The 21657-nt window shown below is 52.2% G+C and overlaps 1 protein-coding gene across 1 annotated transcript in view; it reads left to right on the forward strand.

Moving 5' to 3' along the window:
* Nucleotides 1-340: 340 nt before the first annotated feature.
* Nucleotides 341-21657, forward strand: part of PRTG (protogenin) — a gene marked incomplete at both ends in the record, with an annotated part of 30993 nt that continues 9676 nt past the window's right edge. Inside the window, 12 exon segments of the mRNA XM_081337121.1 lie at nt 341-401; nt 1134-1439; nt 12037-12181; nt 12662-12795; nt 12988-13125; nt 13738-13896; nt 14156-14315; nt 14666-14913; nt 16394-16558; nt 17117-17422; nt 17964-18181; nt 18184-18266. Coding sequence (XP_081193247.1) covers nt 341-401; nt 1134-1439; nt 12037-12181; nt 12662-12795; nt 12988-13125; nt 13738-13896; nt 14156-14315; nt 14666-14913; nt 16394-16558; nt 17117-17422; nt 17964-18181; nt 18184-18266 — 2123 coding nt within the window.

The following is a 21657-nucleotide window of genomic DNA, read 5'->3' on the forward strand; positions in this document are numbered from 1 at the left end:
GGGCGATCAGGGGGTCGCTCGCCCCTCCCCGGCCGCGCCGAGGGCCAATGGCGAGTGGCGCAAAAGTGGCGCCGGACCCGCGGCGCGTCCGGGGAGCCTCGCGCCCTCCGCCCGGCCCGGCTTGCCCTGCTCCGGCGGCCTCGCAGCGCCCCTCCCCGCTTTTGTGTGGCCGTCTGTCCGCGCGCGCCAGCCCCCACTCTGTGTCCGGGCGCGGCCGGAGAGGAGAAAGGGGCCGGCCGCACCAGGGAAGCCATTCGGCCCGTGGAGCGCGGGGCGCGCGCGGCTGGCTGGCCGGCCGGACAGGGCGATGCCCGAAGAGCCCGCGGTTGCTTGCTCCTAAATGGCGCCCCGCCGGAGCCTTGACCTCGCCGCCGCCCTCCTCCTGCTCGCCGCCCTCCCAGGTGAGTCCCTTCCCGGCCAGGCGCCGAGCATCTGGCCCGGCTCGCCCGGCCCCGGCTACAGCCCACGGGAGGCGAGGCCGCGGCCGTTGCGCACGTGCGCTCTGGCGGGAGCGGGCGGCACTTGGCGAGCCCCGACGGGTAGGGCGCGCTCCTGCTGGGAGTTCTTGTCGGTCCGGGCAGCCCAGATCCTCGCCGGACCGCGCGCCGCACGCCCGCTGCCGCCCGGTCCCTGCCGCGGTTCGCGAAGCATCGGGCCTCGGTCGGCTGGGCTCGCTGGGAGCGGTGCGCTGCTTTAGGCTGGCTGCCCGCAACGCCTCTCCGGCGGTTCGCCCCGCGCCCCAACCTCTCCTTCCACAAAGGAAGCTCGGGCGGGCGGCCCTGCTTGCGGCGCGGCGTTGGTCCGCCCCAGAGGGCGCCGCTTTTCGGGAGCTGCCGGGCCGCCCCGCGCCTCCCCCGCCCCGAAGGCCTCCCCAGGGCAGCCCAAGGTGCGACTGGCTTTGGAGCGCCCGTTCTGTCGCTGGATGGTTGCCGAGGGTCCCGAGGAGGAGGAGAAGCCCAGCCGTCTTCCTGCCCACCAGATGCCCCTGCCTGCCCCAGAGGGAGGGAGGAAGGGAGGCTGGTCAATTCTGCGGGCCAAGGTGTGGCACCTGATGTTTGGCTGAAAACAGGATAAAAGGCCTCTGGTAAAAAGAGCGTTTTCCTGCTCACGTTTTTCTTTTCTTGCTCTCATAGGGATAAGGAGCTTTAGTGAACTGTTTTTCGTGAAAGAGCCTCAAGATGTGACTGTTGCCAGAAAGGAAGCCGTGGTTTTTGACTGCCTGGCACGTGGTGAGGTCCCCATCACCATCACGTGGCTCAGAAATGGGGTTAAGGTTTCTGAAAATGAACAGATCCACTCTCTGTCCAATGGCTCTTTATACATCCGTGAGCCGGAAAGCAGCAAGCCAGGCGAAAGGCTGGATGAAGAAGTCTATCAGTGCTTGGCCCTGAATAAACACGGCGCTGTTCTCAGCCAGAAAGCGCATCTCACGTTTGCAAGTAAGTTTTCCTTTGATGGCCAGTTCCAGCACATCAGGGAGACTCTGGTGCTAGGTGCTTTGAAGAAGCAAGTGAAAGTGGCTGGGCCTTCTCCATGCACCCACCTTGGCTCCTTCTAGATGGAGGCAACAGCTGCTTCCCCTCTGTGAGGCAGCAAGTTTGGCTTCCATAGTTGATGACATGGGAGGCTGCTTAGTTTTTAAGCACCTGGAAGATTATGCTGTGCTACCACAGTTGCCTTTTTGTAGCTAGATAAGTTGTGTGAACCCTGGCTTGTGATCTCTGGATCATGGCTTGTGGCTTATTCCACAAATTGATTTTAAAAACTCTCCAAAGTATTGTGGTGAGTCAGTATTTGTTGATTTATTGGCATCCTGTGGCACTTTCAAAGCATTTGAGCCTCTGCCTGTATTGCTGAGCTGTTGAGGAGAGAACTCCTTGGTAGGCTGGATGGCCCCAGGGCAGAACAGAGGCCCCTGCTGATTTTGGGGAAGACCATGCTTGGCCACAAAATGTTTCTCTGCCCCCTCCCACAAGCTGTGAAAAGCAGAATGGTCCTTTGAGATAAGGTACTACTTTGCTGGTTAAGCAACTTGGTGCTTCCATGAGAGAATGGCTAAGATCTTGTGATAGGTTAACTTCTCAGTCTTCCTGCATTTTCTCTGCTAGACGTAAGGCAGACGAGGTGGGTGGGACCAAAGATGCCTTCAAGGTCTCTGGGTAAAATCTGCCTGTTGGTTGTTGCAAGAAATGCTGTATTGAGCCTGCGACCCCATTGTTGCAGGACTGTTTTTACATGCCTGGTCTTTATTTGAATTACATTTTCAGCTTAAAGGTATTGCCCACTTCCAAGTGGTGGTGCAGAATAATTCAAGAAATAAACTAGGTATGGCGGTTGCACGCTCTTCAGCAGAGCAGTCCTAAGGCACTATTTTATGGTTGTGTTTGCTACCCAGTTTGCTTTGTGTTGAAAAAGGAGTTGCAGGAAACAATCTTGGGAATTCCTTTGTGCCCTTCAGCAGATCCTTTCCCCCAGCTGCTTCATGACCAGGGAGCTCTTTGCCCAAAGGGTATGTGGGCGAGCATGCCAGTGCTTGGAGGAAGGACCCTTCACCCAGCATCCCCCCTTCCAAGCAGGGTAGCAGGGTCCAGCGTGGGGTGGCAGGGGGGCATCCTTGCACGGCAGTGTCAGGCCGGAAAGGGGGAAGGTGTTGATGAAGGGAAGGTCCAGCAGCAACACCTCCCTCTTTGATCTGGCAACAGAGCTGGTCTTTCCGGGGAGGAGGGGTCTCTTCTTCAGTAGGATCTTCCCTTCCCCGGGAGCTGCTTCTACTAAACCTGGCAGTGGCTGAGAGAGAAGTCCAGGGGCTGTGCTGGTCTAGGGAAACTGGGGTGAAAGGACATTTATTCTATGTTTTCAGGAGCTGAGAAAATATGTTATTGGGGAGACAGTATGTGGTGTGCTCGGTGATGGGGAGCAGCAGCACACTGTACTCTCCAGAGAGCATAAAGGAGACCCCCTCCCGACTTGCCTCAGCTTTTCAGAGCCACCAGGGAAGATAAGTGCACAATAGGACACATTTGGGATGTCAGTTGGCCAACTACAGAGTTCACCTATCTATCTCCCTGTGCCCACAGCCTTCTTGGCATTCTCCAGCAGTGCTTGGCAGCTTTGCTCCCTGAGGTCTTCTGCCTTGGACTTGATTGATGTCCTGCAGCTGTGGGAGTCCTTCTCCTAGGTATGTCTGGAGGACATCAAGCAGGGGGTGTTGCATTGTTGTGACTTCTTATTATTTCTAAGCAATTTGGAGCTCCGCATCTGATGATAAAAGCACTTTTCCTGGAGATGAGAAGGCTGATAGTGTTTGAATGTTTTGAATGGTCTTTTCGTTTTGTGCTTAAAATATTGCAATGTCCAAACATTGATGTTCATAACTTCTACAATTAACACGAGAAGGCTGAAACTTTCTAAGTAGATGAGAATTAAGCTACATTACCTGTTGTCTGCTGCAAGGATCTTTGGGGGATGGGTGGGTGAATTCCCAGCATTTTTGTGCTGAGAGGAAAGAGTTTTCTCTCGTCTGTGATGGTTTTACAGCCTTGAAGAACAAAACAACTTTCCTCTTTGTAGCTAAGCTGAACCCCCACATCCTCAGTGGGTGAAGGAGGGACCTTCCTGCTCTTCCCTTCCTCTGATAAAGCATGGGTTTCCCCCCCCCCATCCTTGTTTAGGCCTTTTAGCTGTGCCTTGGGTTTCAGAGTGCAATTCTGGGTGCTGCCTTTGGAAATCTAACACTTTAATCTGCCATAGAGTTTAAGACCCAACATAGAAGGAGCCTAGAAAATTAGCCAGGAAGTGGAGTTTTGTTGCACTCTCTGCAACCATTCCATTATTCATGTGCAAATTAAGAATTCACTGGGTTAAAAGGTTAGAAACTGGCCAGGATGAGGTTTACCCTTGTGATAAAGAGCAGATGACCTCATTCACAGGCTGGAGCTTTTCATGTCAACTCCTCTGCGAAGTCAGTGATTGCCCTGAATTGTTCCTGAGGAATGCAGGGTCTGAATGTGTGCAGCAACCTCCCCCCTGCCACAACCCCCCACCTTATCTTGAGAGACCATCAAAGCGGATGGCAAGGCCTCTGCAGAGGCCACGAGGGCTGGCTTGAGCCGCCTGAGTCCCTGGGTGCAGGAAAGAATGGGTCCCGCATCTAGACCTCTTCTTCTCCAGCAGTCCTCACCTTCCCCTTTTACAGAGGACTCCAAAGATAAGATAGTAACTGGGCAAAGCTAATAGCGTGGGGGGTAGATGTGGCTTCTTACACACAACAGGATAATTGAGGGGAGGGAGGTTCCTCCTCTGCATTTTCTTTGTGAGGCACCAAGTGAGAGTAAAATGATAATATCATCAGAAGAAGATGGAAGAAGATTAAACCAGCCACTTGTTTGAAGTTGAGGCCAGACCTGGCCCTGCCTGTTAACTAAGAGGAGGCGAGTGGCCAGCCCATGGCTCCGTGCCCTGGCATTTCAGCAGGCAGGACTCAGCCTAAACAAGAATCTGGCCCATTGAACATTCTGAAATTATTTCAAAACAGCTGTTTATTAAATAGAGGAAGAGATGCTTGAAATTGGCAGATTCATTTATTTTACTACATTTCTAAATGGCTTTGCAATTCTTGTTCACAGGTGTAGAAATGACAACATTTTACTCTCAGCCCAACTCACCTCTCAGGGTTGCTGTTTTTGGGAAAACAGGAAGGAAGATGTGCTGGAGGTGCTTGCCCCCTTGAGTTATTTGTAAAAAGTGTGATATAAGTAAATGAAAGAAACAATAACATGAAGGTTAGGTCTGGGCCCCTCTGGCCAACATTTTGTCTGAGACAGGCCCAGGAGTGGGGGTGGGCTGCCTCCTTTGCTTTTGGCCCCGGGCACCAGTAATAATGATGATGGTGATGATGATGTTGGAATGGACCTTGGAGGTCATCTAGTCCAACCCCCTGCTCAGACAGGAAACCCTATACCATCCCAGACAAATGGCTGTCCAGTCTCTTCTTAGAAACTTCCAGTGTTGGAGCATTCACAGCTTCCGGAGGCAGGTTGTTCCACTGATTAATTGTTCTAACTGTCAGGAAAATTCTCCTTAGTTCTAGGTTGCTTCTCTCTTTGATTAGTTTCCATAAGGATAAGTTTGCCTAGTTAAACATTCCTCTAACACACATGTTAACTGCAGAAGACTAACCCAGGATTTGTCCCTGGCTTCTGGTTTGCATAAACAGATCCAGGTTAGTCTGGGTGGTGGAACAAGAATAAGGCTGAAAGACAAAAAGATGCTACCATGGCTTATTTTTACCAGATGAGAATGATTCCCGCTGCTCCTCGGGTTGCCTTGTGAGTTCCTGGGACTCCGTCTCCTCTGCATTTGTTGGCTTCCTGCAAGGGCCAAAAGGACCTCCTGGCCCCGTTTCCCTGTTTAACAGCCTGGCCTTTTGGTTCCCCACAGGACCAGGGTGTCAGTCATCAAGGGGCATGTCTGAAGGCAAGCTAGGGGTTGGGTTGACAGTTCCTACCCACATCTGCAGAAGCCCCCCCCCAGCAGCCACCTTGGCTTCAATTTGGCACTGTTTTTCTTGGGTGGCTTTACTGGCCCAGCTTTAAACTGGGATTGATTATTTCCAGCCTTATAACTAGTCATCTAAGTGAAGACCCAGTCAATGGGTTGCCTGTTTTGGGTGCTCAGCTGCAGTCAACAGAGGGATGGGATGGGAAGAAGCAAAGGCTTTCTGGCCGTGACAGTTGTGCCCATTGGGCAGTGAGCCCCAATGCTGAGTTTTTGCCTTGACTCCCGTCCATCCACCCGGGAAGAGCTTTTTTCCGTGAAAAGAAAAAAATAAGAAGCTGGAAAAAGAACAAAAACCAGTGCTGGGAAGAGAAGGTGAAGCAGCTGCCCATACAAAAGGGGAGTGTTGGGCTCAATGGCAAGGAGAGAGTAGTATCCTCAAATCTAATTTGAGCTGTTCCCCCCCCCATGGATCTTGTGAATGGGCTCCTTGCCATGGCAGGCACGTCCTAAAACCCAAGCAAAATGAGGAACAAATGTTCCTCATTAACCCATTCAGAGCTGTACATTGCACTGCTGGGTCAATACGCAAAACCGGTTAGCAAGTGGCATCAGATGCTGCAGGCTTGCCTGCTGGAAGTTGGGGCTAAAGGCAGATCTGCTGGTCCACGGGATCTCCTTTGAGTCCTGGGCTTTGCCAAAGAAGGTGCCAATTTCTCTGGCTACCATGGGAGCAAAGCTGTCAGAAGTGAGGAGCGGATCAGAAGCCATCAGGACCAAGCGAGAAGTTGCTGGCATCTTCTGTCCCCAGAAAGAAGTCCCACTATTTGGTTGCTTCATGACAATCTGCTGTCAGGTGGTGTGTGCTGGGCTCAGGGCGTTGTGTGCAACCAGCTGTTGTGGCTGGTGAGCCATAGTGGAGCAGCATGGGAGATGAACTCTAGCAGTTGTGAGAGGTGCCAGCTCAGCTGTTGGGCTGCCACTCTTTGTGTTGATTATTTGGCACAGAGGGTTGTCTTGGTCTGTGAGCATTTGTCAGGGGGCAGTGGCTTGTCTGTCTTTCTGGAGGAGGAGAGGAAATGGACCTGAGTGGCAGGTTCCCACATCTGGGGAGGATGGCTGGAAGCCTTAGCTGCCTCGTGGGAACGAGCTGTTCCCGTTGGAAAGTCTTTCCTGGACATCATTTATAGATGCCTGGTGTCGACCCCTGAAGGCTCAGCTGCTAGGCAGAGAGCGGCTCTTCCTGGACGGCTTCAGAGCCTCGGGATGGTCCCCTTTTGGGAGGACGGCAGAGAGATTCTTAGATTGGGTGGCAGCTGGCGTTTACTTTATGCTAAGATGTGTTAAACGCTTTAGGGTTGTTTCCCTTTTTCAGCTGCTAGCGGCAATGAGCACCCTTGCAAGACAAGGGAAGGGCAGCTGTTGTGAGCTTCCTCCTTTGCAATGTTCTGTGAAAAAAAGACAAGAGGCAAATACGGCAGGGAGGAACTGCTGGGCTCCCACATGAGAATGGACTGTGCTTACAAGCTCCTGGTCTGGCCCAGGGAAAGCCCCGCTAGGCTCCTGTGGGGCAGCTGCCTTTGAAATATTTTTGGCCTCTCTCTCCCATTGGCTGGGGAAGAGTTTGGCTGCTGGGGGGGGGTCTGTATTCCTGCTTTTGGCACAAGCCGCAAAGGACCCTTTAAGGATGCGTGAAGGAACTGATGGGCACCACGCTGGGCCTCGATGGCTTTGGCCTTCTGGGATCTAGAATATGGCATCGGGCTGGAAAGGTGACAGAAGGAGCGGGCATCTCCCAAGTGGCACCCAAGGACAATGATGCAGGTTGTGAGGAAAGATTTCCTGAAGATTTGCTCCACCCATTTGGCGCAAGGCTCGGAGCAGGATATTCTCCACCTCTATATTCTCCACTTCTCGACTCCCTCAAAGGTTGCGTGCATCTCTGTACCTTCAGGGGGTACACCTTGACAGGGTTCAGGGTGCGCCCCGTGGTCCTTCTTGAAGAAGCTGCTTTTGAGGTTTGGGTAGGGCAGAGTGGAGCATCTAAGCAGGCAGCTCCATAAAGGGAGTTGACCCCATCTGTCCCTGAAGAAAAGAGAAAAGAGGAGGAGCAGCCCTTGGAACAAGGGGCGGGGGGGGGGGGATCTTTTCTATCTGCCCTGTGAAGGAGGGCTTGGGGATTGATTTCTGCTGCCCAGTTGCACATCTGTGAGCAGATTTTTTGCTTCCCCAGACCCAGGTCAAAGCTTTCTGTCTAGGAACCCACATGGACCCTCCCATTCAGATGGGGAAGCCAGTGGAGAAGTGGGATCCTTCCTTATGGTTTGGTGCTGGGGGATCTTTAAAATGCCCCTCCTTTATTGTAAACCTAGGGGCTGCCTAAAGAAGACAGGTGCCTATCCTCCACTGGGGGGGCAGTTGGGGGAAGAGCCCCTCCCCCCACAAAAGCTCTCCTCCACCACTGGTGTCCTCATTTTAGCAATAGCCTCTGTACCTCCAACTCTGTAGTTTCCTACAGCAGGGGTCCCTAACCTATGGGCCGTGGCCCACTACTGGGCTGTGGCCTGCTGGCCAGCGGGCCGTCGAATCGGCTGGCCATTGTGCATGCACTCACCCCCACTCATGCTAGCCCCGCTGCGGCACAAACGGGGTAACGTGCAGCAAAAATGGGGTGCCATACAGCAAAAATGGGGCGGTGCTAGCAAGTGTCACGTGGGCGTTAGCACCACCCCTTTGCATCGCACGTGTCGTTGGCCCTATTTGCGTGCACACGTGCGTAAAATGCTTCCCCCTCCCTTTCTCTCCGATCCGCCAACTAAGGTTGGAGACCTCTGTCTTAGAGAAGCATGAAGCTGTCTTTCAGTTTCCCAAACTGAAAAAAATGTGTTCCTTATTATAAATCCAAAATTCACATTACAGGTTACCCTGAAGGAAGGAAGAATATTCCTGATTTGCTTGTAGATGTTTGATTTTGGAGATCCAGAACTTTAATTTAAAACCTGTTGGAGGCAAAAGACAGGGGTGTTGCTTAGGGCAGAGGTCCCCAACCTTTTGAGCACCAGGGACCGGTTCTGTGGAGACAGGTTTTTCTGCGGACTGGAGGGCGCGTGGTTTTGTGTGCTGCCTGCATCCCATGGATGGGCCTTTGTTTGTGCGGACCGGTTGCTGGCATGCTGTGGCCCAGTACTGGTCCACGGACCAGGGGTTGGGGACCCCTAGCTTAGGCTATTGGCTGATAGGTGCTCTGGACAGGAGCGATTCCCATTGCAAGAGGGCGGGCAAGAAATTCCTAACTGGCTGCTTCAGAATGTTGCAAAAAGGTTGCTTCTTCATCCCCATTAAGGCTTATCTTAGTTTACGCTTCAGCCCTTACAGTATCAACACAAACCCTGTTCCTTCCTAGATCAAAGGAAGGGTCAGTTTTAATTAGGCCCCAATGTATGCACAGGCAAAACGAATGTGCTTGCAACTAAAACCAACTAAAACCAAGTCCTTTGAGGAGGGTCTCTTGGCTTAAAGTCCCCACCCCACCCCCAACTGCCGGTCTGGTTGCAGGAGACAAAAGCTGCCTGGCCACACAGAGCCCACCAGGAGGTCAGTGCGCCCAGCGTTCCCATGGGCCAGGAGGGGGAGCGTTGCCAGGGTTCCTGGCCAACCTCTGGAAGCTCAGGCCACAATTGGAAGCGCCAGGCAGTGCTTCCTGCTCTGGCCAGCGCAGCAGCAGCAGCAGAAGCAGCTGACCTCACTTTCCTCCAGTGTCCAGATTCACATTCTTTTGTTGGGGGGGAGACATTGCTGAGGAAGGCTATTCATCTGCTCAGAAGAGGAGGGGTGATGCAGAGGAGGGGGTTGCTCAGGGTCACCAGGGCCCTGCCCAGCTTGGCCTGCTGTCAAAGACGATTTAGGGTGGGCCTCTTTTTCTCCAGCTCACAGTTTGGGTTTCAAGAGGGCAGTGCTCCCTGTCCTCTGTTCTTTTGCGTGGAGGCCAGCCCTGCAGAAATGTTGCCCCCTGCATCTGCCCACCCCCTCCCCAGGCCCCCTGCACATCTTGCCCTGCTTTTCTTGTATGGAAAGGTCCCGTTGAGTGCCTACCTACATGCCTACTCTGGCGGGTGCTGGACGCTTCCTGCCCTTCCCTTCCAAAGGATAGCAATAGCAATAGCAATAAGACTGATATACTGGTTCAGAATGTTTTACGGCACTCTCTGAGCGGTTTACAGGGTCAGCCTCTTGTCCCCAACAATCTGGGTCCTCATTTTACCCACCCCGGAAGGGTGGAAGGTTCAGTCAACCTTGAGCCGGTCAGGATCGAACTGCTGGCAGTGAGCTAGCCTGCAGCACTGCATTGTGACCACTGCAAAGCCTGGTGTGGGGAACAGGGATCGGAAGATCTGTGGGGCCAGGCCCTTTTTGCCTCCCCTGACCATGAGCCCTTGATGGGGGAGGGGGGTTGGATTCTGGCCATTTGGAAGAAGCCAGCCCACGAAAGGCTAGGATGGTGGGGGAGCTTTGCTCATTTTGCTTGCAGGAGCAAGGCCCTGGGGGGGACCAACCCCACCGGTCAGCAGGCTAGCTCCGCCTGGCTCTGTGGCTCCTTTCTTTTCAGGTTTGGCCTGAGGACCTCAGTGGCTGGCTGGGTTTTCAACTTCTGCAGAGGGTGACACTAGATATGGGGGCTCAAAATCCCCTCCCCTTTTACACATTGCTGTTGGAGCCAGTATTTGCCACACAGCTCTCCTGGCAGAGCAATTAGCCATCCTGCCTCCTGGAGGGCCCCTTCCTTTTGCTGAGGAGAAAAGTCTTTGTAAAGGAAGAGGAGGAGGAGGAGGAGGCATGTGTGGCTGCTGCCTGTTGCAGGGGAAGAGTCAGTTGGCATGCGTTTAAATCATCCTTTCTCCATAACTCTTGGCTACAGTCTGGTTGCTATCCAAGGCTCCCCTCTTGCCAAGAGGCAGGAGATGGAAAGGTGACCCAATACCACACTAGGGGTCCCTGAGGGGGCTCTGGGAACTGTGTCAAGGAACTCCCCCCCATTAGCATCCCTTGGGCACAGCTCCTTTATTTTATTTGGGGGAGGCACACACCCCCCCGGAGTTTAACCTGCTTCTTGTGCGTCAGCCCTCCTGTGCCTGTGAGACCTGTGTGGAGCAGCCTCTGCTGAGGGGTGACGAATAGGGCCTGGCAGGAGAAACAGATGGTTGGGACCCTCCCTCATTACTGCATCTGGAATGCCCCTTCCTCTTTATCCAGGAAAGCTTTGTGTCCCGTCTCTCCAGCAAGATGGATTTATGCCTCTACACCTCTCCAAGGGAAACACAATGCTGAAAAACCAGTCGTCATGCTTTGATCCATGTGTTTTTCAGCACACACACACACACCATTCACACTTCTGGCAACTGTGCTGCAGTAGAGCAAGCTGGGCGGAAGGGAGGGGGGTCTCTGCAGAGTCCTTGCTTCCCAGGATGCTCTTCTGGCGTATCGTCCCCTTTGGCTGCCTAGGCTGCTCCACTCCCACATGATAGCCATCGCCCTTAGACTTACCTCCTGCTCCATGATGGTTCCAAACTGCCTTCCTTTCAGAAGGCTGGTTCTACCAGCTGGGCGCTTCCTGTGCGTCTGTGCATGTGAGAGAGAGAGATGCGGTGAAGGGGCTGCACAACCCTCCTTCCGCCTACAATTTCTGGAGTGCCAGTAGCACCAAGGCGATGCTGTGCATGGGCAGCCCTTCTGGACCAGAGCCCTCTTGGACTTCTGCGCTGCTGGATGGGGAGGGGGGTTCCAAGGCAGGCAACCCTCCTCCTTTGCTCTGTCATAGGAGATGTTCTTTCATGGCACTCTCTTGGTGACTCAGTGAGAGTAATGCGATGGTTAGGGTCAATTTTCTCAAGTCTGTGCGGTGGTAATAGCAGAAAGGAGGGTGGATGGGGGGGGGGAGCTTGCAGCCCTTTCCTGATGGGAAGAGGGGATCCTTCTGTCTCTGATGCTGGGCTGCTCTGACACACAACACCTGTTTTGTGAAGAGACCAGAGCCCAGAATTTCCAGGGAGGGCATTGGGGTTTCTCTGTAATTGACTTGCACTGCAACCATAGTTTGGTGTTTCTTCACTGTGGAGGGTTTCTTTACCAAGAGGGCAAACAAGTTGGTTGTCCAGCAAAGAAGCCAGAGAGACTCCAGGCAGGCAAAGCAGCTCCTGCCTGCTCGGTTGACCCCAGGGGGACCTTGCTGATAAGGCTCCCTCTTATCAGCAGCACTGGAGTTTCTTGAGGCACAACTTAGCTGTGCCGATAAGGCTCCTGGCAGGGCAGGGAAGGGATGGGCAGGGCCGGCGGGAATAGGGTGCCTACCTTTCACAGAGGGGCCCCAGTGGCCCGCTGATTCCCAGGGGGCCTCCTGGCCGCCTTCTTAAAGGGCTCTTGGGACTCCTGTCACCACAAGCTAACCGGATACATTGTGCTGCTGGTCTTTTTTAAATGCACTGAAATGTGGAGGACGCCCCTTCTCCATTGGGGCTCAGCCTCTCCTCTTCCCTCTCCTTGCAGCCCTCTCTGCCTTTGAAGTCCAGCCTCTCCCCACGGAGGTCCAGGAAGGGGGCGTGGCTAGATTTGCCTGCAAAATCCCGGCCCACCCTCCTGCCATCATCACCTGGGAGGTGAATGGGACGGCACTGCTAATGGAGACAGACAGGTAAGGTTTTAGGATTTCTCCTAGGCCCCTCTAAATCTCAGAGGGTGGGACATGGGGCATCTTCCTTTAAACCTGTGCTGTAGTGGGTCTCTCCTTGGGCCTGAATCTGCCATCCATCTTGGCCGTGGGGTGACTCTCCAATCTTGCTGAAGTGCAAGAGCAGCACCATTCACAAGGTGCAGTTGCGAGTTTCAGACAGACATTTCTTATTTTGGTTTTGAGAAAACAAAAGAAAGGAGACATTTGAGGCCAGTGCTGAGAAAATGTGGCCATGCTTTGTGTGAAACTTCAGGACGCGATTCTGCCTTCCAAAATGTTGATTCCTTTTTGCAGCCTCCCCAGCCTGAACTATTCCAGTAGTGGGGGGTGGGGGTGGCCCCAGGGGCCCCTTCCAAAGTAGCCCAGTTGGCAGGAAGGGGAAACCAGGTCCCTGGGAAGCACAGATGGACTTTCTTTCCTACCCCCATTCTCTCCTTCCAGGATAACTGTGCTGCCATCTGGAGTGCTACAGATCTATAGTGTTGAGCAAAAAGATGCAGGGAGTTACCGTTGTGTTGCTACAACAGTTGTTGGCCGGCGGAGGAGTGGCGAGGCAACACTCACTGTTGTTCCAGGTATCCAGAAAATCTTGCTACTTTTAGAACATTGCTGTCAGCAAACAGTGATGTTCAGAGTCCTGGCATATCAGGTGAAAAAGGGTGTTCACCAAAGTGCTTCCCTCCATAATTTCATTTCCAAGGCTTAAAATTGTTCGTATTTGACATGTGTGGACAACACATTTCTGTTGTATGCATTTTTTTAAATAGCTACCAATATGAAGCTCTTCCATAAGCCGTCCATTATAGCTGGCCCCCAAAATATGACAGCTTCTCTCCACCAAACAGTCATCTTTGAGTGTGTGGCCATCGGGAATCCAAAACCAATTGTGTCCTGGAGTCGCCTTGGTGAGTTGTAGACTGTCTTTGGCTTCCAGCTGTGGGAAAATGAAAGGTGCTACTACTTGGAGGCTGCACGAGGGAGAATAAGTGGGAAACCCCTTTTGAGTGAGCCACACTCATTGTTGCTGCTCACAGGTTGGCATGTGAAAGGGGAAATTGTCCCTTTGAAGTTCTCAGTCGATGCCCCTAAAGTTGGAAAGGAAAGATTGCATTGGAGAGAACGGTTGTTTCTGGCAGGTAGTATGCATGACCAGCTTTTCCCAGCTGGTGGGCATCTCGGTGCCACTTGTGGCAGAAGCTTCCACGCCATCCATGCTAACTGAAAAGAGTCCATTAGGGATAGAAAGCTAAAAACTGCTTCTCTTCTGCTAAGTGCTTCTCAACATCACAAGATCAGCTGGTTGTGCAATCCTTGTGTATCCTGATGCACACAGCATCAGAAGCAGGAGTAGCAGAACCTTTGCTATCAGGGGAGTTAGAGGTCTATTGGCATTTCTCCAGAGGTCTGACATGAATGCCTGGGATTCCACTTCACGGAGATTTTAGAGGGGAACAAGGCAGCTCGGGGTGGGAACCCGCAAACCAAGGCAGACATCTGTCATGTCTCTCTCAAAACAGACCACAAGTCCATCGATGTTTTCAACACACGGGTGCTTGGAAATGGGAACCTCATGATCTCAGATGTGAAGGTACAACATTCTGGTGTGTACATTTGCCGTGCTACAATCCCTGGCACACGCAACTTCACCACTGCGATGGCAACACTACTGGTGCTAGGTGAGAATTGGAGGAGGGACCCCACTGTTTGCATGGGGCCCTAGGATCTCTTCTGCTGAAGGGCCGGAGAGGCCCAAGAGAGGGGATCTGAGATGGGCTTTCAAGCCAAATACTGTGGCAAAGGGGGCTGCACAGGCTTCCTTGGGCCTAGGTGGACCAGGCTTTCTGAGGAGCATCTGTCAGAAATAGGCCTGGGTCCCAGGGATGTACAGTTTGAAAGGGAGAAGGCGAAATGGATCCCACTTTCTGTCTCTTGCAGCCCCCCCTGCTTTTGTGGAGTGGCCAGAGAGCTTGACCAGGCCCCGAGCTGGCACAGCCCGTTTTGCCTGCCAGGCAGAAGGCGTTCCGACGCCCAAGATATCCTGGCTGAAGAATGGCCGGAAAATCCATTCCAATGGCAGAATCAAGACCTACAGCAGGTGGGGAAGCAGGCCTTGGTTGTCAGATAAGAAGGGGTGGTCCTGCCCAGGCTTCCCAAGATTCTTCTCTTGGGAGAATCGGAACAGCCCTTCCCTCAGTTTAGGGTTCTGTTCAAGAGGTGCATGAGAAACGCTGCTCTGTTTAAGTGGAATCTGATGAGCAGAGTAATGGCATGGCGGGAGCACTCGTCACCACCTTCCCAGCACTGCTCTGTGGACAGGTTTAAAGGCCTGGTTCACTCACACACTTATGAACCGGCCTTCTCTTTAACTGCTTGAGGCATCTTTTGCGTCTCACCTGCCTGCCTGACTTGGCTACCTTCTAATGCCTTCTCTTTTCATCTTTCCAGTAAATTGGTGATCAACCAGATCATCCCTGAAGACGATGCCATCTACCAATGTGTGGCCGAGAACAGCCAGGGCTCTGTCCTTGCCAGGGCACGCCTGACAGTGGTTCTCTCTGAAGACCGGCCCAGCGCGCCTTGCAGTGTCCGTGCAGAAACCGTGTCGAGCTCAGCCATTCTCTTGGCCTGGGAGAGGCCGCTGTATAATTCTGACAAAGTGATTGCCTACTCAGTGCATTATATGAAGGCAGAAGGTGAGTCGAGCAGGGCTGCTATGGGCGTCTTGCACCACGGAAAGAGAGCTTCAGCGCTGGGGCTGCTGGGAGGCCAGGAGAGCAAAGGGGGTGGTGGTGGTGTGAAACGCTCATGGGGCCAGAAGCCTTCTGGGTCCACGTGGGACCAACTGTGGAGCTGCTTCTCTATGTGAGTGACCTTCAGGGGTTTCAGCCGCAGGCCCTACCTGGTCAGAAGAGGCAGCCATATCTTCCTTCTCATCATATTGTACATTTTGGCATTTATTAAAATACTTTTTTATAAGATCACCAGATCTTTGGAAAGATAAATATGGCATAAATTAGTCGGATGATGTACTGAAAAGCTGATATTAATTCATTCCAGCAGACGGCTATATTTAACTAGTGTGTCTCTAGGAAAAAGACCCATTTTGGGGGTGCAAGAATTGCTGGCAAAGTAACAATGGGCTTCCAGCATATCCTGGAAGGGGGACCAGTGTCGGCACCAGAGCAGAAACAGGATGTTGAGTCCCACCTGCCCGATCCTTGTGGGAGCAGAAGGCTGGCTTTGAGAGACCTTGAGCTGGGCCCCAGGGTGGGGCCCTTGAGGGACCTAATTGATGGGAGAGGGGTGGGAAGGGCTTCTCTCTCTCTGTTTCCCAAATGGGATGGGAGGCTGCTCACAAGCCGGATGGTTTTGCATCGATCAGAGGCATCTTTGCAGCAGTTCTCCAACATGGGAATTAAGCTTTCTCGTGGTTGGTGGGGGGGGTGGGGGGAGAAGAAATGAGGGTCTCTTGAGGAGACTTACTCTGAAAGATGGTTTCTTCTTTAAACCTGTGGGAAGGGTAATTGTGGGGATGGGAAGAGAAGGGCTGTTGGTGATGCCTTGTTAGTGATTAAGAAAGAAGTAGATGGAGGGAGCAGCTTTCTCTTCCCTCGTGTTGGAGCCGCAGCACCACAGGAGGCCTCGCAGCCATTCACTGCATTCAGGTTCCCTATGCGGCAGGTCAGAAATCATACCTAATTAACACTCCTTTAATTGGAGGCTTGTGAGGTGCTGATGAACTTGCCTAATTAAAATGGTATCAACAATTCAAAACTGTAGGAAAATCAACTGGGGGAATGTCAGCCTGTTGCCTCCATTCTGAAGTGGAAGGGCTGGTGCTGCTTCAGCCCTGTGTGTGCGTGTGCGCCTTTGACAGAGCGGATAGGCTGCTGACAGGCTTCGGGTGCTGAGGAGGGTCCAGAGCAGTTGCCAGCTCTTTCCTGCTTCAGAGGCCATTGACAGGCTGAGCCGGACATCCAGCATTTGGACATAAATTGCCACAGACGTTTCCCCAGAATACCACTGAGCAAAAGATGCTCAGCTGTTTTAGATCAGAACCCATTTTTGATCTAAATCTCACCCATTTTCTACCCTATTCGTGCTGTTTAGTGGCTTCCGAGGGAGCCTTCCGCCCTAACCTGCTGCTATTGGCCCATTCTTTTTGTGTTCCAGGCTTAAACAACGAAGAATACCAAGTGGTGATTGGAAATGATACCACCCATTATATTATTGATGACTTGGACCCTGCCAGCAACTATACCTTCTACGTTGTGGCCTATATGCCCCTGGGGGCCAGCCAGATGTCTGACCACGTCACTCGGCATACATTGGAAGACGGTACTGGCTTCCTTTCTGAAAAAGCTGCCACGAGAGACCCAGAACCCAGGGGTGGGGGACTGGTTGCAACAATTTAGTCCATAGAAGAGGACCCCTCCCTTCTGGGTTTGATCAGGCTCTGTAAGGGAGGGTCTGTTTGCATTCTTATGACCACCAAGCTGCCATAGTCCAAGGGGGTCACGGTGGGGCTTGAGTCCTTTGGAATAGCAGGAACAGGCATGTTCTGCACGGAGCCCCCGAGGATCCCTTTTCTTCAGCAGCAGACCTGACTTGGCCTGGGCCCAGTTCCAGCACTTTGACCAAGGAGAGTCAAGAGTCCCTCAAGAAAAGGGCCCTCCATAGGGATTACAAACCAATGGAAACAGAACATGAAGAACAGTGGAAATGTGAGAAGCAGCAGGGAAGGATCTCTCTCAAGCCCCCCCTCTCTCCCCCTCCCTCCCTTCCTCTCTGTCTCCCTCTCCTCAGGCCCTTAACTCTTCCTTTCCATTCCAGCAAGCAGCCTCCCTCAGGCCCTTGGAGGGGCTGACTGTGTCTTCCATCTTTCCTCCTCCTTAGTCCCGCTGAGGGCTCCTGAGCTCAGCCTGACCAGCAGAAGCCCCTCTGATGTCCTCATCTCCTGGCTGCCCATCCCGGCCAAGTACCGGCGAGGGGAGCTGGTGGCTTTCCGCCTCTCCTTTCGTCTCAGCACAGAGAGCACCATCCAGGCCCTGGAGCTCCCGGGAACCACCTACGAATACTTGCTCCGGGGGCTGAAGCCTGACAGCATCTACTTGGTTCGCATTTCTGCTGCCACAAAAGTTGGTTGGGGCGAGGCCTCTCTGTGGACTTCCCATCGCACCCCAAAAGCCACCAGTGTCAAAGGTGCCCCCTCTTATTCCACCAAATGAGAGCAAAGCTATTCTGTCTGAATAGAGTGTCCCTCTGCCCGAGAAAGAGTCGGGTTTGTTTGGAAGGTCACAGGTGTTGGCCAGTTTTGTGTAGACTGAGGGGGCTTTGGATGGGCTGCACCCAAACATTTTGGCTCTTCCTTTCTTAATAACTTTGTTTGTGACAAGCAAAAGGCAAATAAAGCCACGGGGGGGGGGGAGTGTGTGTGTGGGGGGGGGTTACAGAGAGAAGATGCTGCTGCTAAGATTGCCAGAGAGTCCAGCGTGAGAGCTGGCTTTTTTCTCAACCACGGGGCCCAGGATATGGTGGGCCCCAGTTTGTTTTGTGTTGTGGTGAGCTGTGAGATGGTCAGCCATATAATTTCAGCAAATAAATAATTGTGTCTAATTTTGGCAGGATTGCAATGCCTCCCTCCCCCTTTATCAAACCAAAGCGTGGCAAAGCACTAATGTGAAGTTATGAAGGTATCTCCCTGATACTCTTTAATGAGCCTTTTGTATCCATTCTTTCCCAGCACCAAAGTCTCCCGAGTTGCGCCTGGAACCTCTGAACTGCACAACAATCACTGTGAGGTGGCAGCAAGAGCTTGCAGATGTGGCTGCCATCCAAGGCTACAAGCTGTACTATAAGGAAGAAGGCCAGCAAGAGAGTGGGCCGATTCTGCTGAGGGCCAGGGACTCCAGCTACACTGTCGGTGGCCTGGGTGAGCAAGACCTGACTCTTTTCCTGATGACCCTTCCAGTTCAGGGGGGGAGGGCTTCCTTCACTGCTATCAGGGCCAACAGAGAGCAAGAAGGGTGGTCAGTGAAGGCCAGTTGTGGCCCTCGTGAGGTAGCACAGATGTGGCCCAACTTATTCTGGGGCTGGAGGAAGCAGTTAGTGGGCCATATTTGCTGCCGACACTGGAATATTGTTGGTGTTGGAAAGGAAGAGGCAGCCGAATGCTCACATGGTTTTGCTTAAGCTAAGCTAAAGCTGCATGTGGCATACTGGATGGAAGCAGCTGAACCATGTGTATGGTGAGGGCGTCCGAATGGGCAGAGCCTGACCAGGAGGCATATTGGAAATGTGCTGGGCATTTCCATGGAAACACACCCAGGACCAGAGAGAGAGTCCCAATTAAGGCCATGTCAAGTTTCCACTAGCATCATCCGTTGCAGAGATGGTGCTCAGTTGAGCTCCCAGACATTCAAGTGGGGTCCCTTGAGAGGGCATTAACAGGCATCGGATGGTCCCTTTGGCACAGTTCACAGTCATTTTTCAGGCTGTTCTATCAAGCTGGCAGCCTGTGGAGTAGCTGCCTCTGAAGAACAGCCCTTTCCCCACCCTACTGGCTCCAGGAAGACTGCCTCCCACCTGCCTTGGCAGGGCCACCCCTTTCCCTTTCTGGCAGGAAGATGCAAGCAAGCTCTCTGCCCCTGGAAGCCAAGGGTCTTGCATAGACACCAACGTCCCCTCAGACCTGCGGTCCCATCTCTTCCTGCTTGGTGTCCATTATTTATTTTTGAATGCTCCACATTATGTCCTTGAATTCTGGGCTGCCCCATGCAAACAAACAACTCAACTCCCTTGGTGATGGTGCCCAAAGTCCCAGACGCTGATTATTCAATAGTGGTGATGGTTTTTTGAACTCATGTGGAAGCCTGTATTATTGCTTGGAAACTGGGTTAGTATCTTTGCCACTCTTCATTTGATCCTTCTGACATTTTCCTGGCGTTGAAATTTCCTGAGGCTGCCCTTGGAAGATTTCTCAATGTATTGTTTGGGCAGTATTTGAGGAATAAACACAGACTTTTTTGCTTTGCGGAAGATCCTAGCCCTGCAGCCAAGTGTGGAAAGAAGGAAGATTAAAGGGGAGCACAAGAACCATGCTTATGGGTGGCCTAGTGTCCTTTTCCCTATGACTGGCTAGGCGAGCTTGAAGGCAAATAAAAACCTCATGGAGGTTTTCTAGAGGGGTTTCTGTAGGTCCTCGCGCTGCCGCCCCCCGCCTCGGGCTCTGCAGATCTGCTGTCCTCAGATAATCCTCTTAGGGTGGTGCATACAAGGTGGTTGAAGAGGAAAGTCTGTCTGACCCCATGGCACGAACAAGGAGCCAGCCTGGGGAGGCCTTGCCACAATGAAAGTCCATGGCTTCCACAGAAGTCTCTGTTTTCTCAGACCACGTCAATCAATCCTGATGGTTAAACTGCGTAGACTCAACTTGTCTAGGCTCAACTCCCTCCACAAGTTGACTTCTGTGCTGTTCGACGCACACAGTGGGCCACGAGCCAGTGGGTCTCTTTGATGAATCCTTGCTGCCATCACTTCCCTCCCTCTGCTGCCATTTCCCTCGGCAGTATTCCCTTAAGCTTGGTGCTAGCTAATGAAAGAGGCTGGAGCCTTGAAGACTCTGGCAGGGAACCGCCTCCAGATGACCAGAAAGCCACCACTAGGATCCCTGATGGAGTTGAGGTTCTGGACTCCCAAGAGGAAAGACAATCTCTGCATTTTTGTTTTTAAAAGATGGAAATTATAAGGCTGAAAGAGGAGTTGCCAAGCAGAAGATTGCCCTAGTCTTTTGGAAGCTGCCTGAGGGTGAAAAGTCATCTTTGATGGGAACCCAGAGTTTGGAGAGTGACAGTTGCCTGTTGCCTGGACAAAACACTCTTTAAGCTCCTGTGTTGCAAATTCTGCCACTGTAGCTTGTTTACTTAAGCTCTGTTTTCAGCTCTCTGCTCTGCTACTGTGTCAACATGGGTAGACATGTCTGAGCTGCTACTTGATGCCCAGGAGAGAGAGATGAAGAATCTGCTGGGAGGTCTGAGGTAACCTTTAGAACTGGATTCTGCCCCTTATCTCTTTGCTGAGCAAAGGAGAAACTCAAAGGAAAGCTTCACACTGCATCCTTCTTTCCAACTTGGGATGAGCAATAAGGTAGCCCTCCTTCGGTGACACCTGGACTTCCCGTGAAGTGGCCAAGGCTGGCTGTAGACAAAGGTCGGGAGGTGTGACCCAGCTGGAGCTGCAGGAAATCCCTGTTTGTTCTGGGCCTCCATGGCCAGAGCTGCTCCTGGAAGTCCTCGGACAACATCCTGTCTTCTGTAATTTTCTCACCCTACAAGCTAAGCTACAAGTGACGCCAACTGAGACAGTGTTTTCACTCTCTCACATGGGAGGGGAGATATATTTTTTCTGAAGGAACTGAAGGCCTCAGGGGAGGAAAACCTGCGCTTCTCCTTCTGTGCAAGAGTCTTGCCTTGGATTAGGCTTGATAAGCTCCTCCTGACGAAAAGGTGCCCCAGGCCTTCATTACACTTTGAATGCATAGCAGCACTTGGCAGTCAGCAAAAGAAGGCGGCAGCGTCTGGGGGAGTCAAAGAGGGCAAAGCAGGTGGGTTTCACCCTTGGTTCCTCAAGAATCGGCAGTCCTAAAGAGCTCCACAGTCAATTTCACATCCTAGCATGGAACATCATGCTGCCTGAAATTAAAACATTTTTGGACGGCTAAAGTGGTTCCTGCCTCTCAGTAACAAGATTGATGTGATGGTCAAGCTCAACAAGAGTTTTGCCTTTATGTGTCTTCTGAGGCAGATTTGCACATTTGTTTCTGTGCTCAACATGAGTGTTTCATGAAAAATGTGGCAAAATTGGGTTTAGGCCTGATTAGCATTCTTTCTTGTGTTGCAGCTGGAAGCAGAGCTAAGGGTACTTCAAGGCTTTGTCCATCTATATGGGTTTTTTTTGCAAGGGTGGAAGGGGAGCTCTTCCATCCTGAGGATATTCGGGCTTTTATTCTGACATTTTTCCACTATGTTTTCACTCCCAGGGGAAAACACGAATTTATTTTTCTTTCTCTGTGAAGAATCTGTAGAAGGCAGTTGTAGCTAGAGACTTGTTCTTGGTTATTTACAATTTGGGAATTACGCTATATTTCCTTGAGATAAGCCCTGCTTTTTTCAATCCCAATTTAAAAAGCAGAGGCTTTTGAAGAGACGTCTATCTGAGGAAATGAAATCAACATTGTCCATTTATCATTTGGGAGATCAATCAACCCACTGGCCCAGGCGCTCATCTTGTGAGGTCACTGAAGGTCTGGCCACAGGAGAGACAGTTTGTTAAGCTGCCATTAGCACATGAAAGGGGATTCAGAGTTAGAAGGCCTGGGTTGGTTGGTTGGTGGGTGCCTGTTCTGTCTGCATCTAAAACCAATACAGAACATTCAAACA

This window comes from Vipera berus (assembly GCF_964194415.1).
Source record: "Vipera berus genome assembly, chromosome: 12".
NCBI lineage: Eukaryota > Metazoa > Chordata > Lepidosauria > Squamata > Viperidae > Vipera > Vipera berus.